At 35.4% G+C, this 22,306-nt stretch overlaps 1 protein-coding gene across 1 annotated transcript in view; it reads right to left on the reverse strand.

Annotated features, from left to right (window-relative positions):
* CALCR (calcitonin receptor) overlaps positions 1-22,306 on the reverse strand; it is a 144,357-nt gene that overhangs the window by 54,497 nt on the left and 67,554 nt on the right. Inside the window, exons 3-5 of the mRNA XM_070508488.1 lie at positions 10,165-10,245; positions 2,947-3,103; positions 1,063-1,173 (exon numbers count right to left, since the gene is read on the reverse strand). Of these exons, the coding sequence (XP_070364589.1) occupies positions 1,063-1,173; positions 2,947-3,103; positions 10,165-10,215 (319 nt within the window). The 5' untranslated portion in view covers positions 10,216-10,245. The remainder of the gene's footprint in view (positions 1-1,062; positions 1,174-2,946; positions 3,104-10,164; positions 10,246-22,306) is intronic.

Raw genomic sequence — 22,306 nt, forward strand, 5'->3', positions numbered from 1 at the left:
CAACTGTAACCCTCTAGATTCTTACTCTACTCAGTACCTGGTACTCCCAGATCTTCATCCTGCCTAAGCACCCTAGCCCAACTTCCTACCACACCAGTGTGACTAGATTGAAGCCTAAAGGAAAAATATTTCCTTCCTTGAAAGTTCTAAAAGTACTTCAATCTGCACAAGTTTGTACGGAGATTTAGAAATGCTGTTTCTCAAATGCTTTTCCAAGACTGTTGAGCTTAAATACAGAGAGAGGGTTAAGTAAGAGCTCAGGAGACTCGCGTTCACTTGCAGTTTTGTATCAAATATTGTGTGAGTACAAAATGAGACAATATGTAAAAAAATGTTTTGAAAACTTAAAAAAAGATATTCAATGAAAGGTATTTATATGTTACTTTTATAACGAAAGTGAATTTGGTGTCACTAATTTACTTAACCCACATTTGTTCACCACTCACGTTTGTGCAGGGCACAGAGCTGGGTGTTAAGTATAATGCATTTTAACGGTCTTAGTCTTATTTACTGAGCATATTTTAATAATCTACTGTTGGAACAGAAATCTGGTAAGTGTCTATAATTACTACCTTCTGATTTATTTTCTCTTACACATGACAATTTTATGTAATTTCCAAAGTTATATAAAATTTCCATCATGCACGTTATACCAGCTCAGTATACGCAAACTCTAGGGCAAGCATTTGCATGTCATCAAATGTAAGACAACTGAAAATTTAAAAACGCATTTAAATAAAACTATTCACAGTTTTAGAAAAAATAAATTTTTATTAAAATTTAATATCAAATATTTAAAGTATATAAACATTTCATTTTTATTTAAAATTTAATAGAATTTATGACTGATGTGCACAAGTGACCAGTAACAGGACTTAAAAATAGGATAGCTCGCAACATTTGTGCAACTGGGTAATACTTCACTTATGGAAATGTTTCAGAACATGCTCAAATTTGTAGAGCATGATTAGGAAGGTATATTTTACACCTGATTTTCTTTACAGAACCATGAAAACTCTAAAATCTTCATAGCAAAATATAAAATGAGAATAAATGTTCTACCTGCTGGATCAAAGTCTGGAAAATAATCTGGGCAGTACTGATAGGACAGAACTCCAGCCGGCGTGTCATCCCAGCACAGCCATCCATCCCAGGTGCGGTTGCAGTACGGACCTGGCCGTTTAGAAAGAAATTAATATTGGGGCTGTCCAAAATCGCAGAATCCTCAGCAGGATTTTACAGGGCATAGACAGGGGCTTTCCATTTGTATATAGAAATATTAAAAACAACAGTAACAGCAGCAGCAACAACAAAATAAAGCTATTAACTTTACTAACTACTAATGAAATTTACATTTTTGTAGGGTTTTCTCCATTTGTTCCTCAAAAGACATATATGTCATCTGTACGGAATCTTCCCTCCAAAATCCTTCCTTCAAAGTATCTCCAGAAATGCTACAAGAGAATTCTGGTGAAAGCATATGCAACATCACTCGTGAATAAAAGGTTTACCTTGAAAAAACTATATGCCTTTGGAACACATGTATCCTACTAAGCATTAACCTCCAAAGAGGTTGGCTTGGGTACTTCTATTCTTAATCGAAGGGTGATGCAATTGTTCAAAATTCCTATTGGTGATGCATTTGCAGCCAGTAAATGGATCACAAATAAAAGTCTTATTACTTTAGAATCACACTTTGTTAATGGCTAAAACAATGCTCAGTTTGATCACTTTATATATTCATCAACATTAGCTCCAAGTGGTTTCTCACTGCTTTCAAAACTTAAATCTATCCTAAAACATGAAGATTTACCTCTAAAAAGATATTCAAAAGAATGAGCCTCAGGCTTTGAAGGCAGTTCTTTAAAAAAAAAAAGTTTTAAATAATGATCATAGCACGAAAGTTCAACTTCCCAAGATATCTAAGACAAAAGCGAAGGAGACTGCGCTCAATCTCTACAAATATCAGTCTTGTTTCTATTGTTTCATTTGCTTCAGAGAAACGGTTTCTTCTTCGGCCCAAGTTGCATCTAAAGCCTTTTCAGGTTCTTAAAAAAACCCTGAAACTACTGCAGGCAGAAGAATATGTATCTATCTTTCTTCAATTGACTTGATTTTTTGTTCAGTGGAAAATGCTAAAAATAGGAACTACAAATTAAAACCTTAATGGTTTGAAGGCAAACCATATGTAGAATAGAGTATATTTAACCAATTCTTCCCCATACCAAGCTGTGTTGTCTTAGAATACACAAGGGTGTACAAGATCTTGTTGGGTCTTTTCAAATGTTCTGGGGGACAAGGGAGAGAATTTAAATGGATGTAGCAATGTTTGGCCACCACATTCTCCCTTTTGTTTTTCTCTGAGCCCTTTATAGCTAATAGAATATACTTAGCCCGAGAACATTTGGGCAATTACTTAGAGCATCCTAGAGAAGGTGACAGATAAACAATATCTGCCTAGGAGATATCTTTTTCTAATTCCTCTGCGAACTAAGGGTAGAAAGGGAGAAAGAATACCATGAGTTGCCAACCAATTGACAGTTAAGGGAAGATACTGCATAATTAACCCAAACAAGACAGGGTTTTGACAGGTTCCACCTCAGGCAAATTCTCGGCCTACCGTTTTCCAATTCCCTTCCTGTCATTTTCCAATTCCTCTTCCTCACTTAGTCCTGTATTGTTCCTGTTTGCCAGGTGTGAATACTGAGTTACTGAAATAGTTTTGTCATAGGTGCAGATGTTAGCCAAAAAAGCAGTTGGCTGAACTTGAGCAAAGAAACTAGGCATGTCTGCTGCATGAAATACACAAACGTATCATGGTATGAAAACTGCTGTTAAACCTGCTGGCACATTACATTAAAATTAGTCAACACGTATTTACCCATGGAAGAAAATAACCCTTTAACGATGTTTGAAACACATGTTCACATACGTCCTTCTTTTTACCTTCTCCTTGGTATGGGGGTAGTTGTTTCATTCGGTCATAGCATTTGTACTGTGCATCCATCATTCTCTTTCGTCCTAGAACGTACAGAAATGGCTCGGACTCTATTGTTGGAGGGTAGGTGTCATTCGAAGAGGCAGGAAGAATTGGGGTTGGGTGCTGTATTAAAAAGGAAAGTCGGTTACTTATAGGAGAAGGGATGGGTGTATACAGAAATAAATGAGACAATCAAAAAGTTTGAAAGCACATATTTCTTCTTCTTTAAGGAACAATTATGCATGGTCTCTATGTATTATATTTTTGCTTTATAACTAAAAAGCTTATTTATATTTCATCTACAAATTCTACGTACAAATTTCTTATTTGCATTCATTCTGTTCACTATTGAAAATGTAGAGCGCCCACACAAACTCATGCAACTCTTTATCATATAAAATTGTTTTAATTTTATTATCACTGTAAAGTTTAGAAGTAAACAAAACAAATAATCTGATTTCCAAAACATACTAATATTAAATCAACTTTGCCTTCTTTGGAAATCCAAAGAATCATGAATCATGTTATTAAAAATAGATATATTAGTGCAATAAGTAAGCTTTTTATTGGATTCTTTCAGCTGATTTTTATTTGTGCTTACATTGTGTACACTGCCAAAAATTTACCCCATTTATTCCATAGAACGAACTCTGTTCTTCTGAGATATTTTGCCTTGGATAACTGGCCTTAATCTCTTTGAATTGGTTTCACCAGCAGATGACCTATACAGGGTAATTCATGTTGACTGCTGAAAATCAATGTAAATCTTAAATGTTTCTCTTAGCGCTTTTGCTTTTTTGGTACAGGCTGGCATTAGTTTTGCCAGTCTTGGTTAACCCTCATCACCATCATAGGTCCTGTTTACTAAAGTTGATGTGTGTGTGTGTGTCTGAAGACAGCACTGTCTGACATATTGTCCTAAGTTGTGTTTATATAGATTTCAGTTTCTTTTGTGGCTGTGATGTTTTTTTGTAGTGCTTGCATCTATGGTTTTTTATATCCATGTTCTCAATAAAGACTTTTTTTGAGAAGATTTGCAAGCTTTAGCCCGCACTGACTTTTCTTCTTCTGAAGTTGAGAATAGTTCTTGCTCTCTCTCTATCATGCATCTGTTGAAATATTCTTTTGTTTGGCCTTATTCTGTCTAAATTATTCTAAGATTGAAGTTTTCCCAAATGTATCAATGGCAAAAATAGTGTTATGTACTTTTCTCTCTTCCCCACAGCCTCTAAAACAAACTCAGCATAATTCAGTTGACCTGTCTACCCCAGGCTATTCATGATAGAGCCTCACTGTTTTCCAGTGTATGTCATTGTGTAGATGGGGCATCCTATCCTATGAGATAGCATATCGCTAAACGCTAAACTGTACAGCACATAATACAATAAAAATTCATAGTGGAGAGAGAGCACGGAGCAAGAATAGTCAGGGATGACTACAGATATGGGGTGGAATTTGAACTGGACCTCGAGTCTATGTAGTGTCTGCATGGGCAGCAAGGAGAGGGAAGGCTTTCTGGATGGAGGGGAAGGAACGCAGGTAAGCCCAGAGGCAGGAAAGGCATGTGTGAGACACTGTAAGGAAACCATCCTGTCAGGAGGGGGGCATTTTTGAGGGTTAGTAAGAAATGGAGGTGAGGAAAATGAGATAAAGCAGAGCCCTGGAAAAACAAATACAAATACAAGGTGCCTGGGACATGAAAGGCTCATGACATTTTAGCTAATATTATTAAAACATGATAATAAAACAAAGAGTTTTGCAGCTTTGTGATCAGTGAAGGGTAAGAAAGGAGAGTGCTAGTAGAATTCATGGGAGACATCAGATGTCCACAGATTAGAGTTGGGGACACAGCCGGGAAGCTGAAGGCGTGGACTAGAACCACGCAGGTGTGTTCCTCAGCACTTTCTCAAATAATAAAAGCACAAAGGCATAATTGAATATAAGGAATAGAGAACAGTAATAGTCAAATAGCCCATATATTTTAGCTTATGTAACTGGAAAAAAAAATGGTAGTGCTCGGAGAAAGAGGAGAAGTTAGGAAAGGAAACCTTTGCTAGAGGGAAGAAGGTCAGGTCTAATGCGGACTGGTTTTGGAGGTGCCAGCAAGCCATCTGAGTAGAAATCGCTTGCAAACAGGAGAAGGTAAATGCTTATTACTGTTATAACCCTAGATGGACACTTATTGTGAATATAGTTGACACTACTCTTTAAATATTAGGATTATTTCTAATTTTGATGCCTCTTGAATTTATGATAGAAGAAAATTAACGAACCAACAATAATGATCAAAAATGTACAAATCCTTTACCAACGTAGTTAAACACCATTCTGTTCTCAAAATGCCCTTTTCCAACTGGTTTTAAGATCAATCAATCAGCAAATAGTCATCGAAATTGATCTGCCAATATTATGCTAGATGCTGGGCACACAGTGCTGAATAAAGCAAGCATAGATGCTGCCCTCAAGGAGCTTACAGTCTAGCAAGAAAGACCAACACTACAAAATATTTCCTGACACCAGAAATTGTGGGAGGTGAAGAAACATCAATCATTAAATGCTGAGATGCTCCATCAGGAATTGGAATGTGATTTGGGGGTGAAAAAACGTATTTTGAAGAAATTTTATGTTAAAGCTTCTTGTGGGATTTTATTAGCCTACATTTCTATGAATGTGTGTGTGTGTGTTTTAACAATTCGACTAAAGATAATGTAACCATGATCTTTAATAAATCATTGCGTTCTCACAATAAGAAAATAATAATGATTGGTTCAGCTTGTACACCTATGTTAGATTCTTTGTGGCTCTATTCTTAGAAATTTTAGTTGATACAACAATTATCATCTGATATATTTTTTATGTCTAGGTCATTTTCTCACCATCTTCAAATCAAATTAGAAGATGAAATACGATGTCATATATCAATCTTTTCTGTCACTTATATTAGATATTTTTGACATTAGGGACTATTTTGCTTAAATTTGGCATTCTTTCCAGAAGTCACATTCTGAATTCTATCTTTAAATGGACTGGACAACCAATTAAGAAACATTCCTGCACTAGTTGGAAATTCATAGAAGCCATGGGGAGGCAGTATGTGCAAGGATATCAAGTGGAAAATCCTATACTTGTATTTTCTACTACAGCATTATTTAGTTTAATGCAGTTTTAACATCAGGAATAGTGGAGATAAGACCATCTGCAAGAGTGGGTATAGGTCATGTAGATGACAGTAGCATCAATTTTATCATTCTTGCAATATTGAAACAAACTCCAGTGAACTTAGTTTGGAGCCTGGTTCAGCAGAGATTGTTTCAACACTGAAGGAATGAGGAATTAGAACCTTTGTCTTTAGATGAGCCATAATAATCTGAGTCCGCTCCTGGTCTGCTTCATGTCTGAGCACTGATGATGGAATTTTTCCAGTGGTAGCTGAATTTTCAGACTTTCTTCTGAAAATAACATACAGGTTGAGGCATTCTGTTATATATGTATATATACCAGATATTTAGATATAGATATGTAGATATAGACATATAGCTATATAGCTATTATATATGTATGAATCCAATCATGGAATTACTACTGCTTAAAAATAACATGTACAAAAATTTCGTAAAGTTCATTAAACATATTAAACTTTTTGCTGATAATGTAATACAGATAAAAATTGCTAATGAGGTGGTATAATTTTCAGCAATAAAAAGGCACAATAGAAGCAGTAGTGATTAGATAAAACTACCAATGATGTGAAAGATTTAAAAATACTCTACTTATCATAACTGTTATGTTTATACTATATATTTGGAGGATATAAAGAAATATATGACATGAAGACAGAAATGAGACAGTAGGGGCATATTGCTTTTCTGAATAAAGATTGATGTTCAAAGTTTTGCATACAAGCCATCTCACATGATTCTTCCAAAACAAAACAAAAACAACCGCTTAATTGTTGTCTTATGTAGCAGTTTAGCCGCCGTATATGTGATGTCACTCCTAAAGGGGTCAAATAAATGGCGCCACACATACGACCACCAAGCTGCCACCAACAGCTGTAGTCTGCAGCCGAAACATCGCTGGTTCTTTTGGTTAATAAATACTTTGAGTGCCTCCCACATGCCAGGCACTGTTCTAGGTTCTGGAGATTCAGCAGTGAACAAGACTGGCAAGGTCCCTGCCCTCATCGAGCTTACATTCTAGGAGGTTTCTTCCACCTAATCATGGAGTCCAGAGGAAAGCAATATGATTTGAATGGCCATGTGCTCAAGCACCTCATGTAAGATACAGGATTTAAGACAATCAACCTACTTTTAGGTTACAGGTGGTTTCTAGAAGTACTGAGACAGAACAATTACAGAGTGGTTCTGAGTAGAACTTTGAGAAATCATCCATCTCTGCAATGGTTCAAACCTACTGAATGTAGGGACCCATGCTACTGTGCTGAAGGGAGAGATTCCTGCTGATTGCCACAGGATAGAACTGTTCTAAAAGGAATATGAGTCAAATTGATATAACCACCAGGATTTCCATGTTGCCATCCTTAATACTAATAATGTATATGTTAGAATTATTTGTAACTTTATTTATTTGTAATTTTTAGTTGTAATTGTTGGTAGTTTTCAGTTACTTATACTTTTCAAAATAACAAAGGATAAAGCACAACTTTGTAAAGTGTTAGCCCTGGTTCTTCCAGGTAGGATTAGATACCTGGTTGATGTCCTATGTACTTTCTACGTAAGCATTATATAAACAACAAAACTGTTGCACATAGCATCAATTCAAAGTAAATAGAATACAGCTAAGTAATCAACAACAATAAAATGCTTCTCAGAAGAACCAGGTTTCCTATGTCTTAATCATTGGTGTTATCATTGTCAGCAGCAGCAGCAGCACCAGCATTTTTTGAGCGCTCTCTATGTGCCCAGCACTGTTCTAACCCTGTTGCATTACTGCAGATAAGGGAGAGGAAGCGAGGGGGTGGTCTTGGTTAATGCAGACGTGGCTAATGAAATGTGGTGACCCAAACTAGCACTTTAAAGACCATTTGGAAATCAGGTTAGTAGAACTTAATCAATATACTGGTAGTGTTTTTTCACAATAATGTATCTAAGAAGTGACATTTTGAAGGAATTAAAATCAATGTTATTTTTTAAAAATTTACTTTTCTCTGAGGACTATCAATGTGGAACACAATCAGTGTTTTAGAAGGAAACTGATGTATCAAAAATTTTTTATGGACAAATCCTCCAAATCAAATATATAATCCAAATACAGACAGAAAAGCAACTTTCTTGTTACAGCAAAGAGAGCACAGAGCCATTTAAGTGCCCGGTGCAATTATGTTTGACAGTAAAAGAGACGCCCACAAACCATAAAACATTTCTGTCCAGGGCTGGTGCAAATATGTGAAATTCTTTCAGTCTTTGAATTTTAAAATATATAAGGTAAAAATTTTGAATAAAAGTGACCTACATTATGTTTTTAACACATCAAAAATTACCTGTAGTCATCATAATAAGGTGGTAATATTCCAACTATCTTAATATCTAGTAGTTACTTAGTTTTTCTTCTGTCAATATCTAGTATAAGTATGTGCTTTATGAAATGAAATTATTTGGAAATATTCACATATAGTTGATCACATAGGATTTTATTTGAGCTATGAAAAATAACAATATCTATTTATGAAGAGAATATACCAATATTTCTGCATCAACAGAATACAGCATAAGGCTTGGGCATTTACAGACACAATAAAATATTCTAATAGTTTCTAAAATATTCTTGTTTAAATGTTTTTATTATATTTCCAATGGCATGAAGTTATGTGCATTTCCAAATACTGGATTACGTTTAGCCAATTATACTGTACTTTGCCTAAAAATTAAAATAATATGACAGTATTACATAATAAAATAAATTATACTCATTATCCAAATAGGTACAAAAGGGCTACATTAGCAATCATTGCCATAAACTACTTATTTGATTTATAATATTATAAAATAAAAATTCCTTTAAAAATTAAATTAACATTTATGGAATATTAGTAATACTTTTCCTCAAATAACGTAAAGAGAAACAGTTTATGCAAATTTGGAAGCCTGTGATTACACATTAATTAACGATGGAAAGCCTGGAACCCTAGGCAAGCTTTGGGTGAGTATAACAACATCAGATATTGAGGGATCTTTACTACCAGTTATAAGTCATTGGCCAATGTTGTTCTGATGTGGTAAAGAGGATAAGGATCAAGACAACTCCAAATTTGTTTATGTAAAACTTACTATCTGCCCTTCATGTGCTATTGAAGCTGATATGATGGTGGGTTAACTAAATTGATGCAAATAAATAGGCATTGATGGTGTTTTCTAAGACAATTATAGTTCTGACTACTTGCCAAATCATTTAGCAATAAAATAATATAAAATTACATAAACTGGACATGATTTAAAAGGCTGGAGAGTTATGGAATGACAGTGGTATGTTAAGACTTAAGATTCTTAGTCAGTATTTGATAAATACATTTGAAATCAATCCCCAGGCTGAAAGAATTCGGATGTTTTATAAAGACAGAGGCCCAGAAACTCTAATTCAAATCCACATGTCTAACATGGAAAACATTTATCCAAGAACATGATTAACCTTCAATGTTAATTTCCAAGATAATATGGAGATGACTGAAGTTAATGCTAATTTTTTTTTTTGAGGAAGATTAGCCCTGCGCTAATGTCCACTGCCAATCCTCCTCTTTGTGCTGAAGAAGATTGGCCCTGAGCTAATATCCGTGCCCATGTTCCTCTACTTTATATGTGAGATGCTGCCACAGCATGGCTTGATAAATGGTGTGTAAGTCGGCAACTGGGATCCGAAAAAGCGAACCCCAGGCTGCTGAAGCAGAGAGCACAAACCTAACTGCTATGCCACTGGGCCAGCCCCCACATTAATGCTAAATTTTTGTAAACAAACAAAGCTCACATATCTGGGTAAACCATAACACTAACCTAAGTCAGTAAAAGTTCAGAGGGGAGATTTGTTAACAAAATACTAAGAAAATGATAGTTTTGAGGAACTTAGTTTTGGCTTCTGGAGAACAATGTCTACCCTTCAATCATATTCAAAAGATTCCTCCCTTTTTAAGCACTCTTGATTAACATAGTTTAGAATAATTTTGTTTTACTTACATTTAGGAAGATGAACAGTACCAAGCACCGGCGCGTAAGTGAGAACTTCATTTTTGGTTTTTGAAGATGATCTTATAAGTCCTAGAAAAATGTAAAAGTAACAAAGACATTTAAATTAACATAGCTTTAATATTGACAATAGTGTTTCTTTTTCTCGTCTTCTATTTGATTTGCAGAGGATCGATGTCCCAAGACCCCCTAAATAAAATCCATGTAAGTTAAGAATGGTATGATTGTGATGCAAATGCAGCTGCGTATTCCATCACCCTTCCTTTCAGCCAGGAAGGCTTTGTATCTGGTTGTTGTCTAAAGTCTTCCTATTAAGAAATTCTGGAGCCACCTTTACATATCAGGACCAAAATAAAGGACTGAGAGAAATCAAAAACGATCAATGTGGACTTCAGTTAACATGTGGCATCAATAGAACTGCTGGAAATTTCAATGGAAACATTCACACAGAAGTCACCTCTCATTGCACACGAACAAGTAAAATCCATGGTTTGTAAATGATCAATAGTCATGCCCTCTAGGTACTTTAAGGTCAACTTTTATTTAAGTAGTCTTATTTGGAGCCTTGAGTATTTTTCCTTCCTACAAAATTTTCTTCAAGCTTCAAGTTGCTATTAACAATAAATTTCTTCCACAGCAAGAATTGAGTACATCACCTAACAGCTCACTATTTACTCAAGAGCACAATAGTCAGAAGCAGTCTGCTTTGTCACAAATATCAAACAGTTTTTCATGACTCTGCAAATAATTTTACATAGGAAAGGTAGTAAAGGGCTGAAACATTTTTTTTCATCAGTGGGATTTATGTGAAAACTATATTTTAATGAGGGGGTAGTTATGATTGCATCTGACATCTTACACTTATGTATTCTGCTGAGTTAGCATCTACACTGTGTGCCTAATAGACTTGCCCCCTCCAAGAGCCTAAGTTGTATTCAATTTACATATCTGTATGACAGGAAATTGAGAATGTAAAGTATAATTTTCAAGTGTCATATGGCAATCATTATTTATTGCTTCTGATTTACTTCAAGTTCACTACTTAGTTAAAAACACAAACCTACACGTATTAATTGCTAAGGCACTACAAGGAATGCAAATATGGGTCGGCTGGATGAGATATGGTTCCATTTACAAGAAATTGAGCATGGGGAGGGGGCATGGAGTAGATATGAATAATACAAGATGTGCTAAAATAACCATAATACAAACGGGGTGAAAAGTTCATAAAATGGTACAAATACAGAGCCTCATAAAAGAGAGGGATGATTCCTGATTGGGGGGCCATGCCAGGATCGGTATATTGACATATAATTTGAAAAGTGAATAGGATTTTGAAAAGCAAAGACATATAGGCAAAGAAAGCAGACTAAAACAAGATATGGAGAAAGGAAAATTTAGGGGTAACCAAAGAATAAGGAATATAATTTAGCTGGAGCTTAGAACTTCTCAGGAAGGGAAAATAAGGCTAGAAAAGTAGATTTTGAGTGCCTTGGAAATTTATTACCTAAAACACCCTTTTGGCACTTATATGCCTGCCATACATTTTCATCTATGCATATACACAACCTAATAACCTTCCCTGATGCTAAACCCCTTTCAGATAAGAACTATGTTTTAGTTATCTAGATATCCCTGGTGCATCACACAATCACTTACACATGATTATTATTACTGGCAATGATGGTGGTTTGTGGTTTAACAAATTAAATGAAGCATAGCACTCCGATATTTTACAACTGTATCCTCTCTACACCACCACATTAACAAATCTGAATGCATTATTTTCCCTCTCCAATTCTTCACATTCCCATGTCAGTGACTTGCACAATTATCCATGAATTGTCTGAAGGAGAAATCAGGGATCATCCTTGATTCCACACACTCCTCCATGCCCAAGATCTTGTCTCCAGGACTCTGATTCTATCTGCATTTGGTATCTTTTCATATATGTCCACCCCTCTCTACTACCTTAGTGTAGGTCTCCATCTTTCTCTTCAGAACACTAGCAAGTGCCTCACAACTAGTTTCCCTGCTTCAAGTCTTGATCTCCAACCCATTTTCTACACCAAAATGAATAGAATTGTATCCTCCTTCAGGGATTCCCTACAGACTTTAAGTAAATGCATAAAACTCTTGGCTAGGAATATAATACAGGGTCCTCCTATATCAACAAGCACCAGGATAATCATGGAGAGAAATAAAGACGGAGAAATTAAAGTTGCCTCCTAGATTGCTAGCTTGGGTGTGAGGACCAATAATGAAGGAATTCAGGAAGGCGAAGTAGGTGGAAGAGGAGGAGCTTTTAATCTGTCTTCTCCCTTAATTGGGAATATTACTACCTGAGTATTGAAGAAGATTTATATCCTGCTGTGAAAGGTAGGACCTTTGAAATGTAAACATACTTGTGAAATCAACACAGCTTTCCTTAACTAGATCCTGCATTTTTAGAAGGAAATCATAGACATACATTGAATTCCTAAAGGTCTGCTTCTTATGATAGTCCTATGATTTAGCCTCTGAGGGAAGCAGGATGTGTGGAACATTACAGGTGTCAGAATTGAAAGTCAGATCTCTTCTTCACATGAAAGTCCTGCTCATTAATTCCAAGTGTGAGAGCTTAGTACAGGGAGATGCCAGCTCCTCTATGAAGGTGACTATGGGGCAGTTAGGCAGTTAATTGGCTTGTTCTATCTGTGTCATATATTTGATGTCATTTGATATTTTGTAAAGTGTAAGTTGCTCAGTTTTGACTCAACAGTATCATTATAATAAGAAGCAATAGAGGTGGTGGGAGACTTGTCACCCCTAAGGTGAATGGAGCTGCACAGTCACCATATTGTAGGAAAGGGGAGCCCCATGATTTTAAGGCCCTTGATTTCACACACTGCTTTTACAATTTTACCATGAACAACTAAGGCGAATGAAAATAGGTCTGACAGTGAACATTTGGAAATGACAGAGGGGTTTAGCCAAGAAACAAAGTCCTTTCTTTTTTCCTATTAATTGAAGAGGTCTATAATTTTAAATACTCTTGCATTATTTTGAACTATAACAAGTTCCTCATATGCAACTTTATGGTAGATCTGGGCTGTACTGAACCTGCCTCGAGTCAGAAAAGTTCAACTGTAACTGTCCAGGGTTAAACAGTACCTTATAGATACGCCCCTCTTTGAGAAAAGTATTTCATGGCGGTTTGTGATAAGGGGAGAAAGAACTTATAGGTAGATTGTAGAGAAAGACAGGGCTTTATGAGTTTAAGGGGGAAAAACAGGCAAAGAGGAGTAGAACCAGAATGCAGAATGAGGTAATCCTCCTTCTCAAGATTCTTCAAAGGAAAGAGAAAAAAGAATGAAGAAAGAGAGTTAATAAGAGCGACAGCTACGGAAAACCCAAAATGAACTAACAAAGATTTATAGCTTAGTTGAATGGATGATTAAAGGATGGATAGACTGCAGGGTTTAATCTAGGGCAAGACTAATGTGCAGTTTTCGATAGGCAGGGTTCAGAATTCAGTGGCCTTGAGGAGAAGAGTTTTGACTTCAGGCTTAGAGAGTTAAACCTGGACCCAGATAGGAAATGACAAAGTCAGGCAAACAGCAGCTAATGGAGATAAAAATGCAACTTAGAAAATTTCAATTTGGAATGGGAACAGGTGAGACTTAATCTGTGCTCAGACAGTCATCTGGTACACCTGGAAGATGACTCAGAAAAAAAAAAAACAGGTTAACTTTGACATCTGATTATTTGTTTGTTTACTTGCTTCTTGATGTTTTCCCTCTTCCTTCTCTACAGCAACAACTTTGTTCAGTCTTGTAACCCTAGAACCTAGGAAAGAGTCTGGAATATAGTAAATGCTCAGTCAATCTTGGTTGCTTAGTTTAAGGGATGATTTAGGGTCAGAATTTGGCAAGGCAGGAAGCATTATTCTGTTCCCAAAGAGCCCTAATTGTGGAGCCAAGAGACTCTAATTTCTGCTTCTACTTTTACTATTTCTTTAGTTTTGGGCAAGGAGCTTCACCTCTATGCCAGTTTTCTGTCTATAGAAAGACTCCTTAGTTGTCTCCTCCTTGAATAGAACACACTCCCATATATGAAGCTTACTGATCCCCTTGGATCTGTCTCAGTAGTCTAGTTACCTAGGGCAGCGGTTTCTGAGATGTCTTTTAACCACTTTTTTAAACAGAAGCTCTTGTGGGAGCCCCATTGATAAACCACATGAATGCGGACTCTAAAAACCCAATTGTGGAGCATGATTTAGAAAATAGAGATGAAGTAAACTTGGACAGTGGTTCAATTACTGGGTGGGACGACAGAATCTGCACTGCTTTGAATCCACAGTGAACACTCGTCACTAATCTCCTTGTAGAAAATTGTACCCCTCTGTTGCAGGAGTGAGTTGATCAGTGGAAACCATGCCTCCTGAGCATAGAGTTTAAATCACTAATGCAATGATGATGATTGAATAGAATGATCTTCATTTACGGAGAACAGATTTTCCTTGAAAAGTAAAGTTATTATTTTTATTTTTTTTTGTGGAAAGAATATGAAATGTCAATGTCTGAAAATAATGTGTCTATTCTTATAGATCAGCATTTCCAAAAGTGTATTCCATAGAATAGCAGTAATCCCTTGAGAAGCAGTATAAAATAATATTTCCATGGCCAAAAAATTCAGGAAATTAAGCATTTCCTATATTCCTCTTAGAGATTTACCATAGACATTAGCACTTTAAAGTATCTAATTTTCCTGTATCAAAAACACTAGTTTGACTTTAACTCTTAATTCTCCAAACCTGTTTGACCATGAAAAAAGCTTTTTTATGATAACAATTATTAACACATCTACAGAAGATACTTTGGAAAATGATCTCTTGGCTCAATGGCAATTTCTAACCCATGATAGTCAATTAAGTCCATAACTCATGAGAAAGAGCTGCCCTTTTACTTAAAATTTTCTTTTTTCTTCTCCATGGAGCAAAAGTTGAACTTTTGAGGTCTTAAATACTCCCTAGCCTTGGTATGAAGCCCAAAGCTATAAAAGGCATCTCAGAGGCAATTCCTCCTTTGGAGCATTATTCGTCAAGAACCTCTTCTCTAATACCCTGACTATAATAACAAGGAATTGGATGAGGGGTATGGGTGAAGAGTAGGAAAGAGAAAAGGCAGGCATTCCTTATCTGAAAATGGCTGTGGGCTTATGTCACCCAAGGCCTAGCATCTGTTTCAAATTTGAAACTTGGTATTTCTTTTGAACATAGCTCTATTTAATATTTCTGTAGATGTGGTCCGAGTGAACAGGTAAGTGAAGTTTGTGAAGCCATGGGTACGCTAGCTTGCCTTCTGTTTGGATAACTCCTTGGTTATATAACCTATTAGAAGATCATTCTTCATTACAATAGGAACTAATTTGCCAAGGCATAAGGTCATAAATCCAATTTATGTTGCCACATTAAGCAAAACAGAGAGCCTTCCTGCTCCCCATCACGAGTTTAAAATGCCCATCTAAATCCAGATTTGCTGGTAAAAACTAGCACTGTCTGCATCGGGGAGCTGTTTTTGGTAAACAGTTGGCACACAAGGTAAAAGGAAGAATCTGGAGAAGAAGTGAAGCAGAATAAAACAGATGTCATATTGAAAAGAAATAAGACTTTTTCTTTGACTCATGTCAATGACCTGACATAGTAAGTGCTCAACAAACATGTATTGAATAAAACAGATTGCCTCTAAGCAGTTGGCTGGGTAACATTAAAAAATGATGAGATCTTGCAGAAATAGTTCAGAGTCATGTGCAGTTCAAAGTGTGCCATTACTCAAATGGATATTATTAATGGATAATTAGATAAAATTTGGCTAATTAAAATTAATTTGAGGAAAGGGCACTGTAACTCCATGAATACTTTCTATTACTGGATTTCCAATAGCAGCCATGATAGGGAAAGGGGAGATAGAAACTGCTTGGTTCAAATCATTTTAATTAAAAATACATCATGCACTTATTACATGTGTTTTAATGCCATCTCAAGATAAAGTTTAACTTCAGTATGTGAGAGGTTGGGAGAAACATATTCCAGTCTAAAGGGTCAGCTTGAGCAAAGATGAGGATGCAGGAATCACTGAATACATTGAAGAAACTGTATGCGGGCTGATTCCAAAGTCCGTGTTCTTAGTCGTTACATTACGTATACACTGGCATAGAACAAGGAAGAAATAAACTCAAATTTGGACAAACAGAATTTGAATTGTCAGCAGGGTCTTCTATTTGGAGAACCTAAAATGCAGCTGACTGTAATTAGAATGTTCATGGGTTCTTTATAAGCACTTCTGTTGACATCGGCTATGGTAAATATGAGAAGAGGAGGCAGTGCAGTGTAACGGAAAAAAAACACTGGGGGGGGGGGTAGGAATAAGGAATCCATATTCTAATCCTAGAACAACCTCAAACTTCACATGACTCTTAAGCACATAATTGCACCTTTCTGGACATCAATTTCACTATCTATAAGTTAGGCAACTGGATCGTAATTAAGGGTTCTCCTCACTCCAACAGTGGCTCTAAGTTGAGCTGCAACAAAATACTAAAACCATATTTTGCAGACACAGACAGCATAGCAATTAGATAAATATTGGGTCTATTTGACCCTCCAACAAAAAATAAACAGCCTTTTCCACATTGTGTTCTCCGAAACATGATCCTTGTGACTACTTAATTAATGATGAAAAAGAGAAGCTTTGAACAATGTGGAATACCATGTGCTCTTTTCTGGAAAAATTTTATATTTATGTTAAGATATTTATGTTAGGATATTAAAAGTTCTGAGAAGTCCTGCAAAAATGGATCCTTTAATTAAATTCATTTGAATTAACTCTTGTTACCAATTATCTTTACCAATAATAATGTGCAATCAACACTCAAAGAATGAACAGGCAAGCTTCGCTAATAGTTGACTTCCTTTGATTTCAGTGAATGAAAGGTGAAAGGTGTGTTGCTCTCTCTTTATTAGCAGAAAAGGCTGTGGGTTTAGGTGAATGTTGCACACTTATTAGCATTTCTTTATTATATTGGAACAGAAATTGCAAGACTTTGCCACAACTTGTCTAGATTATCTCAACTCTTATGAATAGATGACTGAGTTAAATATGTTGGTGCTTTGTTTTGAAGGTCCAGTTTCACAAATACTGATATCCTTCTCTCTTACTGAGGAGACTTCCTGAGAGGATCTGCATTGGCTGATACAAGTTATGAACTCTTTTAAGTCAAACTTTAAAATGTTTATGTAGAATTCAATGTCATACATACATCAAATCATTCTATAAATATCAACAGGAATTTAAAATTGTAGGTTTATGATTTAGTTCTTATATACTCATTATTGTGTCCTTATACACACATTATTGAAAAAAAATCCTCTTTCAGAAAAAGATAAGCCTGATTTCATTAGACAATGAACTGGAATGGATTCTAGAATTCAAATTTTCCAAACTTTTCACTGGACAGATGAGTTAATAAAAACTACTGAGATGATTTCCCTCAAATTCGTTAGAAAGTTAATGGAAGAGCTCTGGGGAAACCTCTATCATGGATTCCCAAAGTAGTGTACACTCTAAATTACTGCCCTGCCTCACATCAAAGGTTTTTCCTAGTTGGCTTCAGTCTTGTGCAGTAAAGCCTCTGAGGCCGGGTGTAGTTGAGACAGAAGTAACCCAGGACGTCAGTTCATCCTCTCATCCAGTTTGATTTCGCTTAATCACCTTCAGGAATTTTGTTTGGTTCTGATTTCAAGGATATCTTAGTGTAGAAGGTGCCTAGACCTGAATAAAATGGGTTGAATAAAGGAATATCCTGTAGTATTATTCAAAGCATTTAACAATCTTTGCTATTTAAACATCCACCAATCAGAACAATTGCTGGATATTAACCATAGGCACTGTTGCATCAATGCTCACTAGCTGTAGAGTTTTCCGCTTTCCTCCTCTCTCCCATATCCTTGCTGCTCATTGTACTCGTATCTCTGTAAATTTGTGTTTGCAGAAATGGAGGTGGGATGGAATGAGGTAGAGAGCACTTATTGTATTTATAAATTCACTCATCAAATATTTACTGATTCAGACGCCTTCTTGCTCTCATGAGTCATTATGCACTACAGAGAATGCCTGAGTGGGAGCTACCTTCATGGATCCTCTTATTTACACATGTTTTCCAATCTTCTCACCATTTCTGGGATTCCACACAAAGATATTTCACCTAGAACCTTACGAGGGACAAGCTTGCCCCTGTATTTCCAATTCCAGTAGCATATATTTCCTAATAGAGAAATGCACCATCAAATGTAATTTAATAATTACAAAGCTTTCCTTTTCTTCCTATTATTTAAGGACCCATTTCCATGAAATTTGAGAGTCTTGGAAATCATCCTTTTTGTATGGCTGAATAAGCAGTTTTTGTAAAATTAGCTAAATTCCTTTGAAAAACAGCGATTAAGTGGGATTAATGACATCAGCGATGGCCAGCCACTGAATCCCTAAATGTCGGTCATGATGATGCAAATAGTTTTCATCATAGCAGTTGTTTCCCACCATGATCCTAACAGCTAATATTCAAGCCTCTGTTATAAGGAACTTTTATCTAAAATGATGATGTCAAAGTCAATGTCAATGTGACAATTTAATATTTCGGGTGAAGTGAACATGTTGCAACCTGTTTTACCAATGAAACCTTGGTCCTTATGAAGAACTGGCAAATTACTCACTTTCCCAGTTCATTTTTAAAAAATTAAGTATATAAAGAAGTTATGGTACATAAACAAGACTTAATCAGAAATTTAATTACGATTCTTTGTTCTTGTTAGCAACCCAGTATAACCACCAAAAACCTCCAAAGAGGACCAAATCTAAAGGGCATTAAGAGATTTATGGCTACTCATTTTAATAACATTAGACAAATGTTATTTTCCAAGATCAACTGTATTGACTATATTGACTTTTATCTAAATCATGCGTGTAAACTAATAATACTTTGGAATGATTATTGCTTAAAGACAGACGTAAATTACTTAGATTTTTTTCTAACTTAACGCTATTGAAGCAATTATTCACAAATGCATCAATGTCGGTTTCAAGGTTGCTCTCTGCAGAATTGAGCTAATTCTAGAGTTGGCCATCAAGGTGAGTATTGGGCTAGAGTACAACTAATACTCCTTGATTAACTGCTCCAATATTCCTAAATTATGGAATTTTAAAATGCAGTTCTATGTTTTTCTCTTTTTGTCAGAATCAAATGCAGAGTCTATACAACCAAAGATAATTAAGATCAAAACCAAAATACTCAGTTCATCAAAGTTCTTCTTAACCCAGTATGAATGATGAGGCTACTGTTCACAGACCCTGACCTCAGGGCTCTCCCAAACCGAAGAACTGTGGGAAAGAGAGCCAGCCAAATGTATATATTGGGTATTTTACCAAAAACAAATTTAATGTATTTAGTCAACAAAAGGGAAGAATGAGTCAAAGCAAAATGTAAAATATTTTCCAGATGGATGGACTACATTCTCAGAAGTGTGGCTATCAGAAAGCAGGTAGACTCACAAAGGAGGGTGGGCTTTTCAATATACTCCAATTAAAGCATTAAATACAATTGCTTTTTAATGCAATTTAATTGAACTTAAACCTTAATTCTGCTTCTGTTGGCACTAAACTCGCACTCAGCAATAAACAAAATGAAAGTCATGACTGTAAATAGTTGAATGGTCTAGTAGGTAGGGTCATTGAAATATTTTTAATTAACCCTGTTTGAAATAAAAGTCCAGTAGAGTGCAGCCCTTGTAATGATCACTTTGTATTTGTGATAATAGCTGTGTGCCTGGAAAGTGCTAAAGGCCTTTACTTTCATTGTCTAAATTAATTCACTCAACAACCCTACGAGGGAAGACTTGTAGATGAGAAAGTGGCAGAACTAGGATTCAATAGCAGATCTCTAAGATCTTATAATCCATGCACTTAGTGACTATGCTGTGATGGTCCCTGATTTTAATTTCTATAGAGCTGGGTTAAAAATTGGGAATTTGGGTTTTTCTTTCATACTCCCTTGCTTAAAATTAAATAAACTAGATACTCAGTACAGAAAAAGCTAGCTAAGTCTTTTCTACCTCTCAGTACTCACAAAATGGTTATCATATCTGTGCACTCACTAATCAGGAACATTTGGGGAATTAATTTCTAATAGGCTGCACTTATGCCAAATAGATGCCAGAAGAGATTGAATCAATTAATGAAGGGAAAATTTCAGGCAAACTAGGAATAAGATATTATGTAGATAAGTGGTGCTCACATTTTCAATTTATGGGTAACTTGAGTGGCAAAGGAATTCAAGAATCATTTGTCCCACCCATTTATGCCTTCCACTGCATGTGTGTGTACACAATATAAAGTCATTACATATATATTCTTTTTAGGAGTTGAAAGAAAAAAGAATATGTTATTAGTTCCTCCCAAGAATGAAAGCATAGACAGCGATTATAGATAAATAGATCATAAACATAGATGCTACAACAAAAAACTTCATGGACCATCTAAAGACTTGTGACCTTCATTTGCAGATTAACAACACTAGGTATTTTTCCAAACAAGTCTTTAAGTTTTAGATACATTATAATTATAGAGTAGAGCGCTCTGCTAAATAGATGGCCCAAGATTTTCATTTTTAAAGGATATAAAAATAATTGTCATGATTGAGTAATGTTTAACTCTTTCAACATTGCCTTTAATCATGTTATAACTTCAGGAAAAACTTTATACATGTGCTTCTTTAGGAATGTATTTTAGAATTCAAGTTAGTTTTAAAGGACTCTTCAGTTGGGGTTTGACTTAAGGGTTATTCAATTAATGCTGCTTGAATCAAGGACTCTGTCCCTGCTACATTTTTAATTCAAGGACTGTGTTTTAAATTCTAAAAATATTTAGAAAATAATTCCCAAATGAATTGATAGAACTTTGAAAATTGAGAGAACAAGGACTTAAATCTTCTACATGTTTAGTGGTTAGAAAGGATGAATTAATTAGAATGTTCTTCCTTTGAGACTTACACAACAAATTAATGCTGAGATTAAATTGAAAGCATTAGAGAGATTTTTCATCTTACCTTTTAATATTATCTCTATGCATGTATTTAAGTTATTACATGCAATATGAGAGATAGTTCCTAAATAAGATAATAACAATGGCCCCCTGTGTCAGTAGCCAAATTGGTAATTGCATGTCTAAAAAGCTTGAATCTACTAAATTATAGTGATATTTGCTCAACTATATCAGCAACAATAAGGCTGCCAAAAATGGACTATTTTCCAAAACAAGATGTCAATGTAGTAAATTTTAAAAACAAAAAAGTAAAACTAAGGTTTACCATCATGAAATTAAATTAGTTAGATGATTTAAAATGTTTTAACTTTTCTTGTTATTTTGCATTAATCACAACAGAAAATAATATCCTATTGGGTTTAAAATCTCTCAATGATTCTTATCTCTCAACATTCAGATATACACTCTTTAATCTTCTAAAAGGATGAGATATTTTCTAATATGACTTTACTTAATAAATCTCTAGTGAGTTTTGACTATGAACCTCCTTATCCATGCTGGAAATAAAGCCAATACAATTCTACTTCTCTCCTATGTATAAACAGAAGGAAAAAATTGCAATGATAATAAAAAGAAGTCTTTTGATATTTTTCAGCACACACACACACACCCTGCACAACATTTCTGAAAGGAGATATCAAATGGCTCAATATATATATTGACATACATATCTATATATTATATGACATATATATCATACATATCAAAATATATACATATTATGCCAAGGACTATGCTAGCACTCGAAATGTGATGGCGGGTGAGAAAGGCACAAGCAATATCCTTTCAGAGCTACGTTCTATATAAGGATACAGAGAAGAGAAGAGAAGAGGAGGCTGGAAAATATATGCTTGGGAGGGGAAAGTTCTAGGTTCCAGGAGACATTCAGTTGCCTTACTTTACTCAGTTTCCCAGATATATTCTAATTTTTTCTGACTTCTTGAGCGTCCGTTTGATGGGACTAAAGTCCCTTAACTTTCCAAACACTGTGAAAAATAATA

This window comes from Equus asinus, chromosome 1 (genome assembly GCF_041296235.1).
Source record: "Equus asinus isolate D_3611 breed Donkey chromosome 1, EquAss-T2T_v2, whole genome shotgun sequence".
Classification (NCBI taxonomy): Eukaryota; Metazoa; Chordata; class Mammalia; order Perissodactyla; family Equidae; genus Equus; species Equus asinus.